This window comes from Nyctereutes procyonoides, unplaced genomic scaffold, assembly GCF_905146905.1.
Source record: "Nyctereutes procyonoides isolate TBG_1078 unplaced genomic scaffold, NYPRO_anot_genome, whole genome shotgun sequence".
Taxonomy (NCBI): Eukaryota; Metazoa; Chordata; class Mammalia; order Carnivora; family Canidae; genus Nyctereutes; species Nyctereutes procyonoides.
The window spans coordinates 19,758,926-19,773,658 of NW_026575128.1; the positions used below are offsets into that span (position 1 = coordinate 19,758,926).

General features: G+C 34.5%; 1 protein-coding gene across 2 annotated transcripts in view; it reads left to right on the forward strand.

The window, feature by feature from the left end:
• Positions 1-14,733, forward strand: part of ZDHHC17 (zinc finger DHHC-type palmitoyltransferase 17) — a 111,702-nt gene that overhangs the window by 51,562 nt on the left and 45,407 nt on the right. For both annotated transcript variants that reach the window (XM_055341649.1, XM_055341648.1), the window contains exons 7-8: positions 11-173; positions 7,244-7,369. In XM_055341649.1, coding sequence (XP_055197624.1) covers positions 11-173; positions 7,244-7,369 — 289 coding nt within the window. The remainder of the gene's footprint in view (positions 1-10; positions 174-7,243; positions 7,370-14,733) is intronic.

Below are 14,733 nucleotides of genomic sequence, written 5' to 3' on the forward strand. Positions count from 1 at the left end.
TCCTTTTCAGTGTGGATCCAACTAGATTGCTTTTAACATTCAATGTTTCAGTTAACCTTGGTGACAAGTATCACAAAAACACTGCTCTGCATTGGGCAGTACTAGCAGGGAATACCACAGTCATTAGTCTTCTTCTGGAAGCTGGAGCTAATGTTGATGCCCAGAATATCAAGGTAAAAACATGCTATATTGATTATGCTATGTGAAATGTTAAATCTTAACTCCTCAGTAAAAGATAGGCTTTTTCATAGAGTGTCAAAGAGGGAAGAACCCTCTTATTTAAGCTCAACTCTTTGCTTCCATGCAAGAATTTGTTTGGAAAGACTGGATTATTTGCTTTTGTCTTTTAATATTGAAGTAATTTTCAGATTTGATAGTATTTTCATTGGTGAATTCTTACTGACTTTTGAAAATTAAGTTCTATAATATGTTTTTTCATAGCTGAAGGAAATAGTTTTCTGGTCTCTTTAAGAAGATCGGTACAGAGATTCACAAATTTGTAGTTAAACCACATTATGCATAACAACTTCTAGTAATTCTTTGACTTGTTATTGTCTTATTTTAAAGGTCAAGATCTTTAAATTTGATAGGCACCTTGATGATGTTTATAGGAGAACCCACTTCCCCCAGATGTTGGACTAATCCAGGAAAAGTATACAGAGTTATCCAAGAACAAAGCACAGTTAACATTCACACTGAACATTTAGAAATTTGTAGACATTTTATGAGTACTTGAAAGAAAATTCTATTACTAGTCTTAAATTTTTGCGTAACCATTCTAATTTTTAAAGCCTGAGGATCTGCCACGACTTTCAGCAACCCTTTCTGTGAAATGACTTTAAGTTTTTAAACATCATCTTTCAGTAATGTGAATTCATAAGTAACGTTATGCCCTTTGACAAATGTTCTTTAATTTTGACTATAAATCATAGTATTTTCTGAGTCATGTTTCTTAAATTTCTAGGGGATATGTGCTAATTAAATCTGAAAGAAATTTGAGCCACATAATCTGAAATGGCAATCAAAAAGAAGGTTATCTCCTGCTGGATCAGGGCATCTTTTTATGTTCCAATGAATAGTTCTTTCTGTATTTGATTACTCTGAGGTTGAACTACTAAAATAATACAGCTTAGACTAACTATATGGAGCCTAATTTACTTGAAATTTTAATGAATTCTTAAAAATGAGTTTCATTAAAAATGTTTAGTTAAAAGTAAATATCAAATATCTTGTTGGAAACTATAAGAAGTTGAGAAAACCATATATTTTCTTTCTTTTTAAAATTTCAAGTCATTTTGTCTCTATGCAAAGTGAACAGAGTGACCTAATATCTACCAGTAAAAATTGAAAAGAGGAAAGTTGGTATACCATAGTGCCTGGCACATGGTGGGCACTCTAAATATTTGTTGAGAGACTGAATAAAGATTTATGTAGTCATGAGCATAACCTGGAAGCTAGTTTTCATGACTGCTAGTATACCTGTCTGCCACTTCTGTAATTCTAGATAAAAAAGTTTGCTTTTCCAAATGTTTTTAAATAGGAAGCTCAGAAAAGTTCATAACACTGTGACTAGTAAATTAGGCCGACTTCAGGCCTAGAGGATAAGAAGGAAGGAGTTTGATTAAGGCTGACCAATATCCGCATAAGAAAAAATTAGTGAGTTTACCTTTATGTTTTATATCTGAATTGCTTTAGAGAATTATTTTTCTTCTTTTTGGTACCAGACACCCATTCCTAAAATGATCATGCCCCAGGAATATATTTCAAAATATTTATTTTAGTGTTAATATTAGTGAAAAGATAGAACCAATTTCACCATGGCAAATATTGAGTCTTTGTAGACTCTGCCAAGAGTCACATCAGTGTATTGAAATAACAGAAATAACAGTAATGCTAAAAATTGTGACAACAATACAGTTCTGGAATTTGAAGCTAGTAGTGTGTATTTTTAGACCATTTAAAAATATTTTTTCTGTCCATATAGAATTTAGGTAACTTCACTCAAATCGTGATCTTTAAGTATTTGAAGTGTGGTTTGTAAATTTAATGTCTTTCAAATAAATAGTGAACCCCCTTGCACTTCACCTTAACCATTGCCTAAACTTTTATTAGACTTAGAATAAAGAATAATCTATAATGAATTTCAACAGGAAGGTAATGGTAAGAGAGATATTTGAAATGATTTATATGGTTTGTACCGTATATTTTTAATATTTTGTAGGTTCAGGCACATGATCTATTTGGTACCAAGATAGAATATGCTTAAATGTAGCTCGCTGGTTTTCTTTCTTTCTTTCTTTCTTTCTTTCTTTCTTTCTTTCTTTCTTTCTTTCTTTCTTTCTTTCTTCTTTCTTTCTTTCTTTCTTTCTTCTCTTCTTTCCCTCCCTCCCTCCCTCCCTCCCTCCCTCCCTCCCTTCCTTCCTTCCTTCCTTCCTTCCTTCCTTCATTACTTTCTTCCTTTCTTTCTGAGAGAGCACTCAAGAACAGGGGGGCGGGTCAGAGGGAGAGGGACAAGCAGACTCCCCAGTGAGCAGGGAGCCTGATATGGGGCTCAATCCCAGGACCGTGGAATCATGACCTGAGCCGAAGGCAGACACTTAACTGACACCCAGGCAGCCTCGAATGTAGCTTTCTTAACTAGTGCACTTCATATGAGTACCTTCGAGTCCACAGTGTCATAATTATTGTGCATGTAAAACTTTTTTTTTTTTATTCTGAGAGACAGCATGAGTGAGCATGTGTGGAGGGAACAAAAGGAGAGGTAGAAAGAGAATCTCAAGGAGACTCCTCCCATGAGCCTGAGATCATGACCTGAGCCAAAATCATGAGTCATATGCTTAACTGACTAAACCACCCAGGTGTCCCCCAAAAGAAGTTATTTTAAATGTAATTCCCTGGTAGCTTCTGGAGTGACAACACCATCATCATTATTTTATTTTTCTCAATTGAGGTATAGTTGGCATGCAACATTATGCTAATTTCAGGTACACGGCATAATGATTGGAACATAGAGTGGGGTGACCACTGCAGCAGATCCAGTCAGTATCTGTCGCCATTACACAGTCACACAATGTCCTTTGTCCTTGTAATGGAAACTCTTAAGATTTACCTTTTAGCAACTTTCAGATATACAGTAGATACAGCCGCCATTCTGTACATTACATCCTCAGGACTTATTTTAAAACTAGAAGTTTGTACCTTTCAACTCCCTTCACCATTTCACCCCTTCTTCTGGCAACCACCAGTCTGTTCCTCTGTATCAGTGAGCTTGGTTTTGTTTTGTTTTGTTTATTTTTGTTTTATAGATTCCACAAACAAGTGAGATCATATTATATTTATCTTCCTCTGACTTATTTGAAGTGACATTATTTTTAAAGAAAATAAAGTCTAAGTTGGTTCAGTTGCTCAGGGAACATTTATACTTTCAGAGTAAAAATAATCTTGCTGTCTACACTGGTGGAAAAGTAGAATTTTGTTTTCAAATGCACTTTTTCTGGAACTTAAAAGATGAAATAAGTATCAGCTGTTTTTTTCTAGTGGAATCTGGCATTCCTAATATGCTGCACTGTAGTCACCACCTTCTAGTGGAAACTGTTTATTCATTTAGCAAATATTAGTGCTGGGGAGTCCAGGTGTTTTAGACAGATGAAGTCCATATTCTCTGAGTTTACATTGTATTAGGAAATAGTTAATTAAAACACACACATGAGACACACAGGCAAATATGGTACAGTGATGAGGGCTATGAGTGACTTGTGAATACCTCTGAGGAGATAGCATTTGCTTTGAGACTTGTCTGATGAAGAAGGGATCAGTTATACAAAGACACGTGGGAAAAAACTTTGCATGTAGAGGAGCCTGCAAGTTCCAAGTCCCAAGGCCAGGAGTAAGCTTGCCATATTAGAGGTGCAGAGAATGACAGCCTGGACTAAGTGCAGTGAGCAAAGGAGTGAAGTCACTGAGAGAGGCAGGTGCCAGATCATGCAAGGCCACGATAAGTAACTTTAATTATGTTCTCAGTCATGAGAAACAGTTGGAAGGATTTGTGTAGCCTGGCTTTATACTTTGTGTTTTAAGTATTCTTTTAAAAATATTTAAAACTTTGGTTGCTGATGGAGAATGCATTGAAGAATTAAGAAAATGGAGAGGATGAGTGGAGCTCATTTAGGCCGTTGTAACCAGGCAGGTAAAGTTAGTTTAATCTACTATTACAGGAATAGAGATGGAGAGAAGTGAATGGATTTGGAAATGGTATTTCAGAGTAGATTAGATATGAGGGTGAAAGGAAGTATTGACGGCTGAATAAGTAAGTGTAATACATATTGAGGTTGTGAAGATGAAGGAAGAGGACTTGCTTGGCGAAGGTGAAAGGAATTGGTTCTATTTTAATCATATATAATTTGAGATGTAGTGCCTTTTAGTTATGTGGAATGACAAGCTAATTAAGTAAACTTAAATTGGTGTGAATTTCAAAAGGGAAAAATTTATTAATTAAAAATAACCTAGGTTCTTTGTCCAGGAATTTGAGAAATAAAGTTGATTTATGCCTGTTTATTTTTCCATTTTTCTTTTTAAGTCTTAAAGAGAGTCTAGTTGATCATGAATTACAACAAAAAATATGTAGTCTGAAAATCTGGATATGGCTATAATAGGAGTAAAAGTTGCATTCTTCAAAGAATATAAAAATTATACTTTGTGTTATTCAACTATTTTGTTGATCCTAATCTAAAATAGCTACTTTCTAAGTAAGATTAAGCTTAAGTTTCTTAGATATTATATCTTTATATTAGATATTTGCCCTTGTAAATTAGTTATTTGAATAAGGATTTTGATTCTTTTAATATGTAAATAATGATTTTTTTTTCAAGATAAAGTAACTTTAAAATGACTGTTTTGATCCTTAGAAGAACAAGATTAGCCATATAACCTAGATTAGAAATTCTTAATCTGGGACCTACCAGTGAATTTTGGTTAGGGGGTGAGCCCATACATTGTTACAAAGAAATGACTTGTATCAGTACTTTTTGGGGAGATTGTTAATGGCTTTCATCAAATACGACTCAAAAGAATTTAAGAACCATGGCCCCAGAAAATAGTTACATGGAATAAATCCAAATCTTATGAAGCGATAACAGTAAGGGAAGGAAAAGTGATTTGGGATACTAAGAATTAAAAAAAAAAATGACCTATGTATGTAGTAATCCCTTCTTATGGTAGCATCTCATTTGTGAATTTTTAAAAAATAATGTTCACTCTCCCACATGTTTTGGTTATACAGATAAATGTAGATGAATTGAGTTTTGGGAGAACAATTAATCTCTGAGTGCTGCCCAAGCATGTATAGTTTATTCTTTCTAAAATTATCAAACAGCATAATTTTTAGTTTGTGCAGGCTATAAAATTACTGAACTTTGTTAATAGATTGAAAGACTTTTACATGGTTTCTTGAAATGAGGTAAGAACTTTTATCTAAAAATAGTTTTCTTTACCTCTTAAGTACCTGACCTAGATGGTCTCCAGGAAGGAATTTTCCTTAGTTTTCATAATGAAATTCAATTCTGGCAAAAAGTTATCTTTCACTCTCCACCTTCCATTATGTTTATCTCACCAAAACTTTTGAAAAGTTTCTTATTACCAGTTACATAATCTATAAATACTCCATGATTCTTGTTGTTATTGGTCTTGTTTTATCGTTTACTGTTTTGGCTGACAACATGGAGTAATCAAATAGAGACTTGATCAGAACCTGGGCTTTAGTATCATTCTTTAAGTTAATTGCTTGTTTATTTTACTGACTGAATGAAAGAACTATACAAAAGCAGTCAGAAGACTAGAGGAGTAGTTGGAAGATTTCTTAAAGCTCCCTCCATCTTTTTATCTAGGCAATCCTTAGGTGTCACATGGCCCTCTAGTGGAAGGGATGCTCAGCTGGACCGAGGCAACAGCAGGATATTCTCTGGGAATTGTTACCCAAGGGATTGCTTTTATTCAGGTAATCTTTATAGTTTGGATTAATTAGCTGGTTCTTACAACTTAGGTGATAGAAGTTTTGAATAGGTAAGGAGATATTTTACAGTAAATATCCCTATTTGTGGAAGACTCACCTAGATTAGCCCATCCCTTATTAAATACTATTGACCTTTTATTAAAGGATTGGTTGGGCTTTTTTTTTGTTATTGTTGTGTTGTTATAGTTGTTACTATTGGTGGTAGTGCCATGTTTATTTTGTTGTTTGCTTTTTATTTTTTAGTATTTTTTAAAAAATAAAGTGTACTTTATACTTGATAATAATCATCCCTCATAAGTAAGGCACTCTAAGGTTTATTTTTTGATTTTATCCAGTTTTTCAAAGTAATATTTAAATATTTCCCCCTTTTAAAGTAGTTTTGAATATTCATCTATACATTCTTAAAATTTTGGCACACAAAATTTTTCATTTTACTTTTCTATTTAAAAAAGTAGATAAATAGTGGAGACTATTAAATAGAATAGAAATGTAGGTGTTTGACTAATGAGAAAAAGGATTTTAAGTTAATAAAGGCACAAAGAAGTATGGATCTAGAATTAGGGGCACTTATGTCTCGTTTCTTTCCTTCCTTAAAACACTTTATTTTATTCACTTATTCACTCTTTGGCATTCTTCTTCATGAGATTAAAGGGAGAGCTGTAGGTCCATAACCCGAGTCACTATTTTTTTGTTGCTGTTCTCATTCTCTTTGGAAATTTCTGGATGGGTGAATGAATTTAAGATGACCAGAATGCCAGTACAACAGTAGGAATAGAAGTTGACTTCTCTTTTTCTTCCCTATTTTCTTCAGACCTTTGTCATTACTGAGATTAAATTGAGAGGTTTCTGGCAATTTGGTATTATAGTAAGATATTTTGTAGTGATAAGTACTACTAATAAAACCCTTAAAGAATATGAAATAACTGATAAACTGAATGATAGCCTCTGATCCAGCAGGTGCTAAAATACCTACTTTTTGGTTTACTTTTATATGTCAAAACATAAGCAAAAATAGAATCTATAGAATAAGATGAGTAAATATATTTACTGATTGTATCTTGAATGGGAAGCATAATACAAAATTAGATGCTTTCAGCATTTGACTTTGCCCAATGTCAAAATAATGTTAATGAACTAATTGTTCAATTTGTTTTTATGGGAGTACTTTAAAAGTTGGCAACTAAATTATTTTACTTTTTCTTTTATTTTTAACATGAATTTTTTTCTGCTTATTAGGGCGAATCAGCACTTGACTTGGCAAAGCAGAGAAAAAACGTGTGGATGATCAACCATTTGCAAGAGGCGAGACAAGCGAAAGGATATGACAATCCATCTTTCCTTAGAAAGCTGAAAGCTGATAAGGTAAATTCATGACTGAAGACTTATATAATCTTTTAAGTAAGATTCATAGGCATACTTTCTTAACTGAGCATTTTTATTTTTTATTTATTTATTTTTTAACTGAGCATTTTTAGCTTTTAATTTTGCCATTGGCCAGTGTAATTTTTAAAATACTATATTATCCAAGACAAAATGAAGTCAGATAGCAGTTTCTCAGGGCTCTGCCTACTTGGTAATTTGATAATTAAGAAGAAATATATGTAATTGTTTAAATCTCCATAAGCTAACATAAATTTTAGTTAATTGATTCAGCTTTCCTTTGTTAGTGAGAGATCATAAGTCCTTACTGTTTAAGTGCACTTGTTAATATAATCATGAAAAATTGTAGTTCTAATACGTATCTTTTTAAACTGCTCACAACTCTAATTGATTCAAGCTTCCCATTCTTTTGTAGTATGTTGTAACTTTTTTTAGAGTGAGAGAAACTTAGATTCTTCACTTTTCTATAGAATGTATAACTGTTGGTTCAGTTGCCTAATTGTAACACTATGATTTTAAAATGAAGAATATTTCCTCCAAAGAGGGCTTCTATATTCCTTAAAAATTTCCTTCCTTTAAAAAGGAAAAGTCAACTGGCAGTTTCTTTATAATACTTAAATAATTGACGAGGTATTTTGGCTAATTTGTCAATAATCACAAGTAGAATAGTATTATGCCTTGACTACCATTTTATTCAGTCTGTTCTAGTTGTAATAAAGATGCTTTATTTAAGGTTAATGATCTATGTGTTATCAGGACAAAATGACAAGTTTTGGACAAAGGGAAACGTCAAAACATGCCTCATTTATTTATAGTTCAGACTTCCTTAATGCGTTGAAACCATTGGTCATTACTTAGACATGAGAAAGGTTAGATTTATAGTTTATAAACCTACCTGTGGGGCGCCTGGGTGACTCAGTTTGTTAAGCGTCTGCCTTTGGCTCAATTCATGATCCTGGGACCTGGGGATCAAGCCCTGAGTTGGCTCCCTGCTCAGCAGGGAGTCTGTTTTTCCCTCTCTCTCTGCCCTTCCACCCCAATTGTACTATCTCTATCATGTGCTCTCTCTCTCTTAGGTAAAGAAATAAAATCTTAAAAAAAAAAAAAAAACTTGACTATTTTAAAAAAGAACCTTGGCTATTCTCAACCCATAATTGAGAATAATGAACAGTTTTTGCATGTCATGTGAACTCTTTCATTTTACTATTAGATATAACATAGAAAGTGATTTATTTTAATTTTCTCTGATAGAGCTCTGTCCTCTAGGGTTTACAGCAGTTTTTCTCAACACAGTGAACAAAGCCTGATGTCTCCTAATAACTAAGCTTGTAATAAAAGTGTCTTGTACTTTGAACAGTCCCATAGTATTTATGCTTTCATTTTGTTTAGTGTAAATACTCTAAAGAATTTTTTAAAAATACATTGTCAGGTAAAAATGACTTTGTAAATTCCAGATATTTAATAATATAGTTACTTATTTTTTATTTTTCTTATTTTTAATTTTATAGTTAATATAGCTATATGCACATTTATGTGTATAGATATGATTTCTTTTTAAAAAGAGAGCTTCACAGTTGCCTAGGTGGTGCATTCAGTTGAGCATCCAACTTTTTGCTTTCAGCTTGAGTCATGATCTTAGGGTCTTAAGATGGAGCTCCATGTGAGGCTCTGCACTTAGTGCAGAGTCAGCTTGGGATTCTCTCTCCCTCTTTGCTCTTCCTACTTGTTCTCTTTCTTTCTCTCTCTCTCTCTCAAATAAATCTTTAAAAAGTAATAAATAAAAGAACTTCATTAAAGAGTTTAGCATAATTTTATTAACATTTATATATTATTGTGATCAGTTCAGAAGTCAAGTGTTCTGTATTTTTGGTTTTAGATTAGTATTTTAAAATATATTACATTTTTAAAAAGATTACTGTATAAAAATATATGATGTTTGGGGGCTTTGTAAAATTAAGTATTTGTAATTATATAGACTATTCTCTTTTCATCTCATTAGAAATATTTAAATCGTAAGCATGATTTGATTTGCTAATCTGTGAAGTATCTTCTTTATTTAAAACTAAACAAACAGTGACATCTAGGATTCAGTAGTATTTTACTAAAAATAAGTCATCCCAAGGGGGAAAAATATTTTTGGACAGTGGTAGTAGATAGATGTGGAGGGAATCTTAATTTTAGAAAACAGTATTAAAAGCTCGTAGATTTTTAAGGTTAGAAGATTTTAGACACGACTGAGGGGCAAAGGGAGAGGGAGAAAGAGAATGCCTCCTAAATAAATGTTTAATAATAAGTTAGGAGGAAATCTTTAAATTAGTATTTTTCAACACTTAAAAACCCACGATCCCTTTTGTTAACAGTGGAAATCTCACATATTGTCCTCTTTAACACTGTTTATTATGTGAAAATGAATCTGGGAAGATGGAGTAGATATGCGCTTCCTATTCTTCCCCACTAAGTACAACTGAAAAAGCTGGATGTTATTACTGTAATGTAAGAAGATTCTAGGGATGGAAAGAAGAAGGCAGAGTGGCTAGGGAGCTCTGGATCTGAAGAATGACATGGTGGCGAGTTCCTGCGTTTCCTTTTTTTTTGTTGCATATATCCCAAAAGTGGAGCTGACAAAGCCAACAACTTAGAATCACAAATGGATATGGACAAAAAGGGCTCCAACAAAATCTTGCTCTCTGGCCAAAGAACCACAGAAGAGGCAGCTTAGCAAGATAGAAGATTTTAGAAAATAACTTTCTACCACAGCCAGATATTTGGCTGATATACTACAGCCAAAAACTGTGGCTCCACCCTGAATCACATGAGCAAAAGCCTAGACTTTTACCCTTACCAGGCTGTAATGAAGTACCCGAATTTCTTTCCTGGGGTGGTGTCAGAGAAGACTAAATAGGGATTTGGGACTTTCATGCCCTCTGGCTGTTAATGAGGTCCCATCCCTGCTGTATCAGGGAAGACCACATAGGAAGCAATAATGAGGCACTCCTAACCCTCCTGGCCAGGGGAGGTATCAGTAGAGGTATAGTGGGGAGCTGGAAGCTCTACCTTTGTCCAACAGTAATAAGGAGCCCCCTCCTCAGGCGTCATTGGAATCCAGTTTGAGATCTGAACCTCCATCTCACCTGACAATAACATGCTTCACTCCCCTCATTCTGCCAAGCTACATCAGAGGAATCTATCTAAAAAAACCAGAAAATCACTCATACCGGATACTAAGAAGGTCCAAAACTGATGAAATGCAAATCAAATAGATGCCAACAACATGATGACAGAGATATTAGAATTACCTGACGAAAGATTTTAGAGGAGTCATTATAAAAAGGCTTCAATGAGTAGTTACGAACATGCTTGAAACAAATGAAAAGTAGCCTCAGCAAAGAAATAGAAATCTAGAAATAGAATATACAGAAGGACCAAGTGGAAATTTTAAAACTGAAAATTATAATAACCAAACTTTGCAAAATTCAGTGTATGGGCTCAAAAGCAGAATAGAGGGGGCAGGGGAAAGAATCAGTGACCCTGAAGATAGAACAATAAAAATTAGACATTATAACAGCGTATCTTAACAGTGATATGATTAGAATCCCAGAAAAAGAAGAGAAGGAAGTTAGAGCTAAAAAAGTACCCAAAAGATACAGTGGCCCATAAAATCCCCAAATTTGACAAAAGACCAACCTATAGATTAAGTGGAACATACCCCAAACAGAATAAGCTCAAAGAAATTCTGCCTGAACACACCGAGTCAAACTTCTGGAAACCAAAGGCCAAAAAATAAAATTCTTGAAATCCCCTTGCTAGTAAGGGTGAAATAGATCAAATAACAATGGATTTCTCACCAGAAACCATAGAAGCCAGAAGAAATTGGCACATTTTCCAAGTGCTGAGAGGAAAGAACTGTCAACCCAAAATCTAGTATCCAGTAAAAATATCTTTCAGGAATGAAGGAGAAATCAACACATTCTCAGATAAAGGAAAATTAAGAAAATTTATTGCCAGCAGACCTACCCTAGAAGAATAGCTAAGAAATGTTCTCTAAACAGAAAGATAAAAGGAAAAATCTTGGAACATAAGATCATGTAAACAAAATTATGAATAAGTACAGTAGACTTCTCATCTCATGCTTGACAGTTGGAGCAAAAATTCTAATATTATTTGATGTATCTCTAAATGTAGGTATATATGTGAGACAATTTATAGTCTAAACAGGGAAGGGTAGAGGAACATAAAGGGGTAAGGTTTCCACAATTCACTTGAACTAGTAAAATGATGACACCAGTACATTGTGATAAGTTATGTTTATATAATATTTGAGTAACCACTAAAAAAACTATGTGGAGGGATAAACTGGAAAATACTATAGATGAATCAAAATATAATTCTAAAAAGCTTTCCAGTAACCCACAAGCAGCAGGAAAAAGAAAATAGAGAAACAAAAACATAGAGAAGTAGTAGAAAGCAAAAAATATAATTATGAGAAATGCAAATTAAAACCATGACTTACTATCATACGCCTATCAGAATAACTGAAAAAGTTGCAGCACCACCAAATGCTGGTAAGGATACAGAGAAATTACTCCTGATTACTGATTATTCATACATTACTCGTGGGAATACAGCACCCTGGAGAACAGTTGGACAGTTTTTAAAAAAACTTAACATGCAATTACCATACAACCCAGAAGCTGCACTCCTGGGCCTTTATCCCAGAGAAATGAAAACTTATATTTACACAAAATCCCATACATGAATGTTTATAGCAGCTCTATTCATAATAGCTCCAAACTAGAAACAACTCTACAGTCCTTCAGTAGGTGAAGGTTAAGCAGACTATAGCGCAGTCATCCCATGGAATGTTCCTTAATAATAAAAAGAAATGAACTAATGATGCAAACAATAACCTGGGTGCATCTCTAGGGAATTATGTTGAATGAGAAAGCCAATCCCTTAGGTTATATACTATATAACATAAAATTCTTGAAATGACAAAATTACAGTAATGTAGAGCAGATTAGTGGTTGCCAGAGGTTCATATGCAGGTGAAGGTAGCTGGTAGGAGGGAAGTTGCTCTAAAAGGACCACGTGGGGAATCCTTGTAGTGATGGAAATATTCTGCATCTTACTGTATCAGTGTCAACATCCTGATTAGGATATTGTACTACTGTTTCTCTAGATGTTAGCCTTTGGGGAAACCTGGGTAAAGGGTCCTTGGGATCTGTCTGTACTATTTATTACAACTGCATGTGAACCTATAATTGTTTCATAATCAAAAGTTTAATTAAAAATAGTTTACTGAATTATAGAATCTAGGTGGTGAATACAGCTAGTATTCACTATAAAATTCTTTCAGACTTACTATATATTTGAAAATTTCTATAATAAAATTCAGGAGAAAATAGATTTTTTTTCATATCTACAGAAGCAGCACATCACCATTACATCTTTTTAAAACATCTTTATGGCATCATAAATACATATGTTAAATAATATTCTGAAAAAAAAAAGAAAGAAAAACTCCAGAATCCCACACATAGGTATTTATCCAAGTGAAATGACTTCTGTTTACACAAAAACCTGTATGCAAATGTTTATAATGGCTTTATTCAGCCTTCAAATTTGGAAATAACCCTAATCCCTTAGTTGCAGATGGAAAAACTGTGATACTATAATAGAATACTAGTTAGCTTTAAAAGGAACAAACTGCTGATACAACATGGGTGAATGTCAGATGCGTTGTCTCAGGGAAAGAAGCCAGGCTTAAAGGACTGTGTCAGTATGATTCCATTTATAAGACATTCCTGCAAAAAACATAGGGGTAGAGATTAGTGTTTGTCCGGGGCTGGGACTGGGAGCACAGGGTATTTCAGGACTTGATATAACTGTTCTGTGTCTTGATTTTCACGTAACGATGTATGTTAACAAAACTCAATGAACTATACCCAAAAGAGGGTGAATTTTACTATTTGTAAATTGTATCTTTATTTTTAATGAAAAAATTATGGCTGTTGCTGAGGGAGAACAAGTATCTTAACTAAAAACAAGGCAAATTACAGATAATTTTAGAAAATAGTTTTTCAGAGCACCTGGGTGGCTCAGTTGGTTCAGCATCTACCTTCAGCTCAGGTCATGATCCTGGGGTCCTGGGATGAAGCCCTGTATGGGGCTCTCCGCTCAGAGAGGAGTGTGCTTTTCCCTTTGCCCTTCCCCCTGCTCATGAACTCACGTACTCTCTCTCAAATAAATAAATCAAAATCTTAAAAAAAGAATACTTTTCCAATCAAGGCAAATTACAAATAATTTTAGAAAATAGTTTTCCAGTGACACATCTGCCTTTGCTCCCATCAGTACCCACCCCTTACATGCTCTGTCCTCCCAGTTATAAGTCTTCTCTAATGTCTTGATATAAAATTCATGCATACTAGAGATGAAAATACAAATCAGGGGGATCCCTGGGTAGCTCAGCGGTTTAGCACCTGCCTTCGGCCCAGGGCATGATCCTGGAGTCCCAGGATTGAGTCCCGCATCGGGCTCCCTGCATAGAGCCTGCTTGTCCCTCTGCCTGTGTCTCTGCCTCTCTCTCTCTCTCTCTCTCTCTCTCTCTCTCTCTCTCTCTCATAAATAAAATCTTTAAAATCAGAAGGGTTAGTTATTTTACGACAGCATAAAATTAAACTCTGAAGTTATATTTAATTATTTTTCAAGCCAAAATTACACATCATTCAAAATGAATTACAGTAATTGGGAAAGGCATGGCCATTTATATGAAAAATATTTATTTCAGTGGAAGCTAGCAGTATAAAAAGGGGCACTAAAAAAGTGTAATATCTTAGCCTTCAGAAAGGTAGTGAGGAAAGTAATATTTGTACTCTGAGCTTTGTTAGGTCACAGCTGGAAGATCATATGTTGTTCTGTCACTTAAGGTAACTCCAGAGACTTGATAACTGCTTATCAGTTTGTGAGGGGCTGCTATGTGGAGAAGGTAATTAATAGACTTGCTTTGTGTTGTTATGAAGGTAAAATTGTGGTAGGTGTTCTAAGGAAGTAGATAGGTTTTATATTTAGAAGTAGGGACTTTGTGGGGATCCCTGGGTGGCTCAGAGGTTTAGCGCCTGCCTTTGGCCCAGGGCGTGATCCTGGAGTCCCGGGATCGAGTCCCACATCGGGCTCCCTGCATGGAGCCTGCTTGTCCCTCTGCCTGTATCTCTGCCTCTCTCTCTCTGCCTCTCTCTCTCTCTCTTTCTCTCTCTCTCATAAGTCAATCAATCAATCAGTCTTAAAAGAAAAAAAAAAGTAGGGACTTTGTAACAACTAGATCAGTACAAAAATGAAATGGAACTACC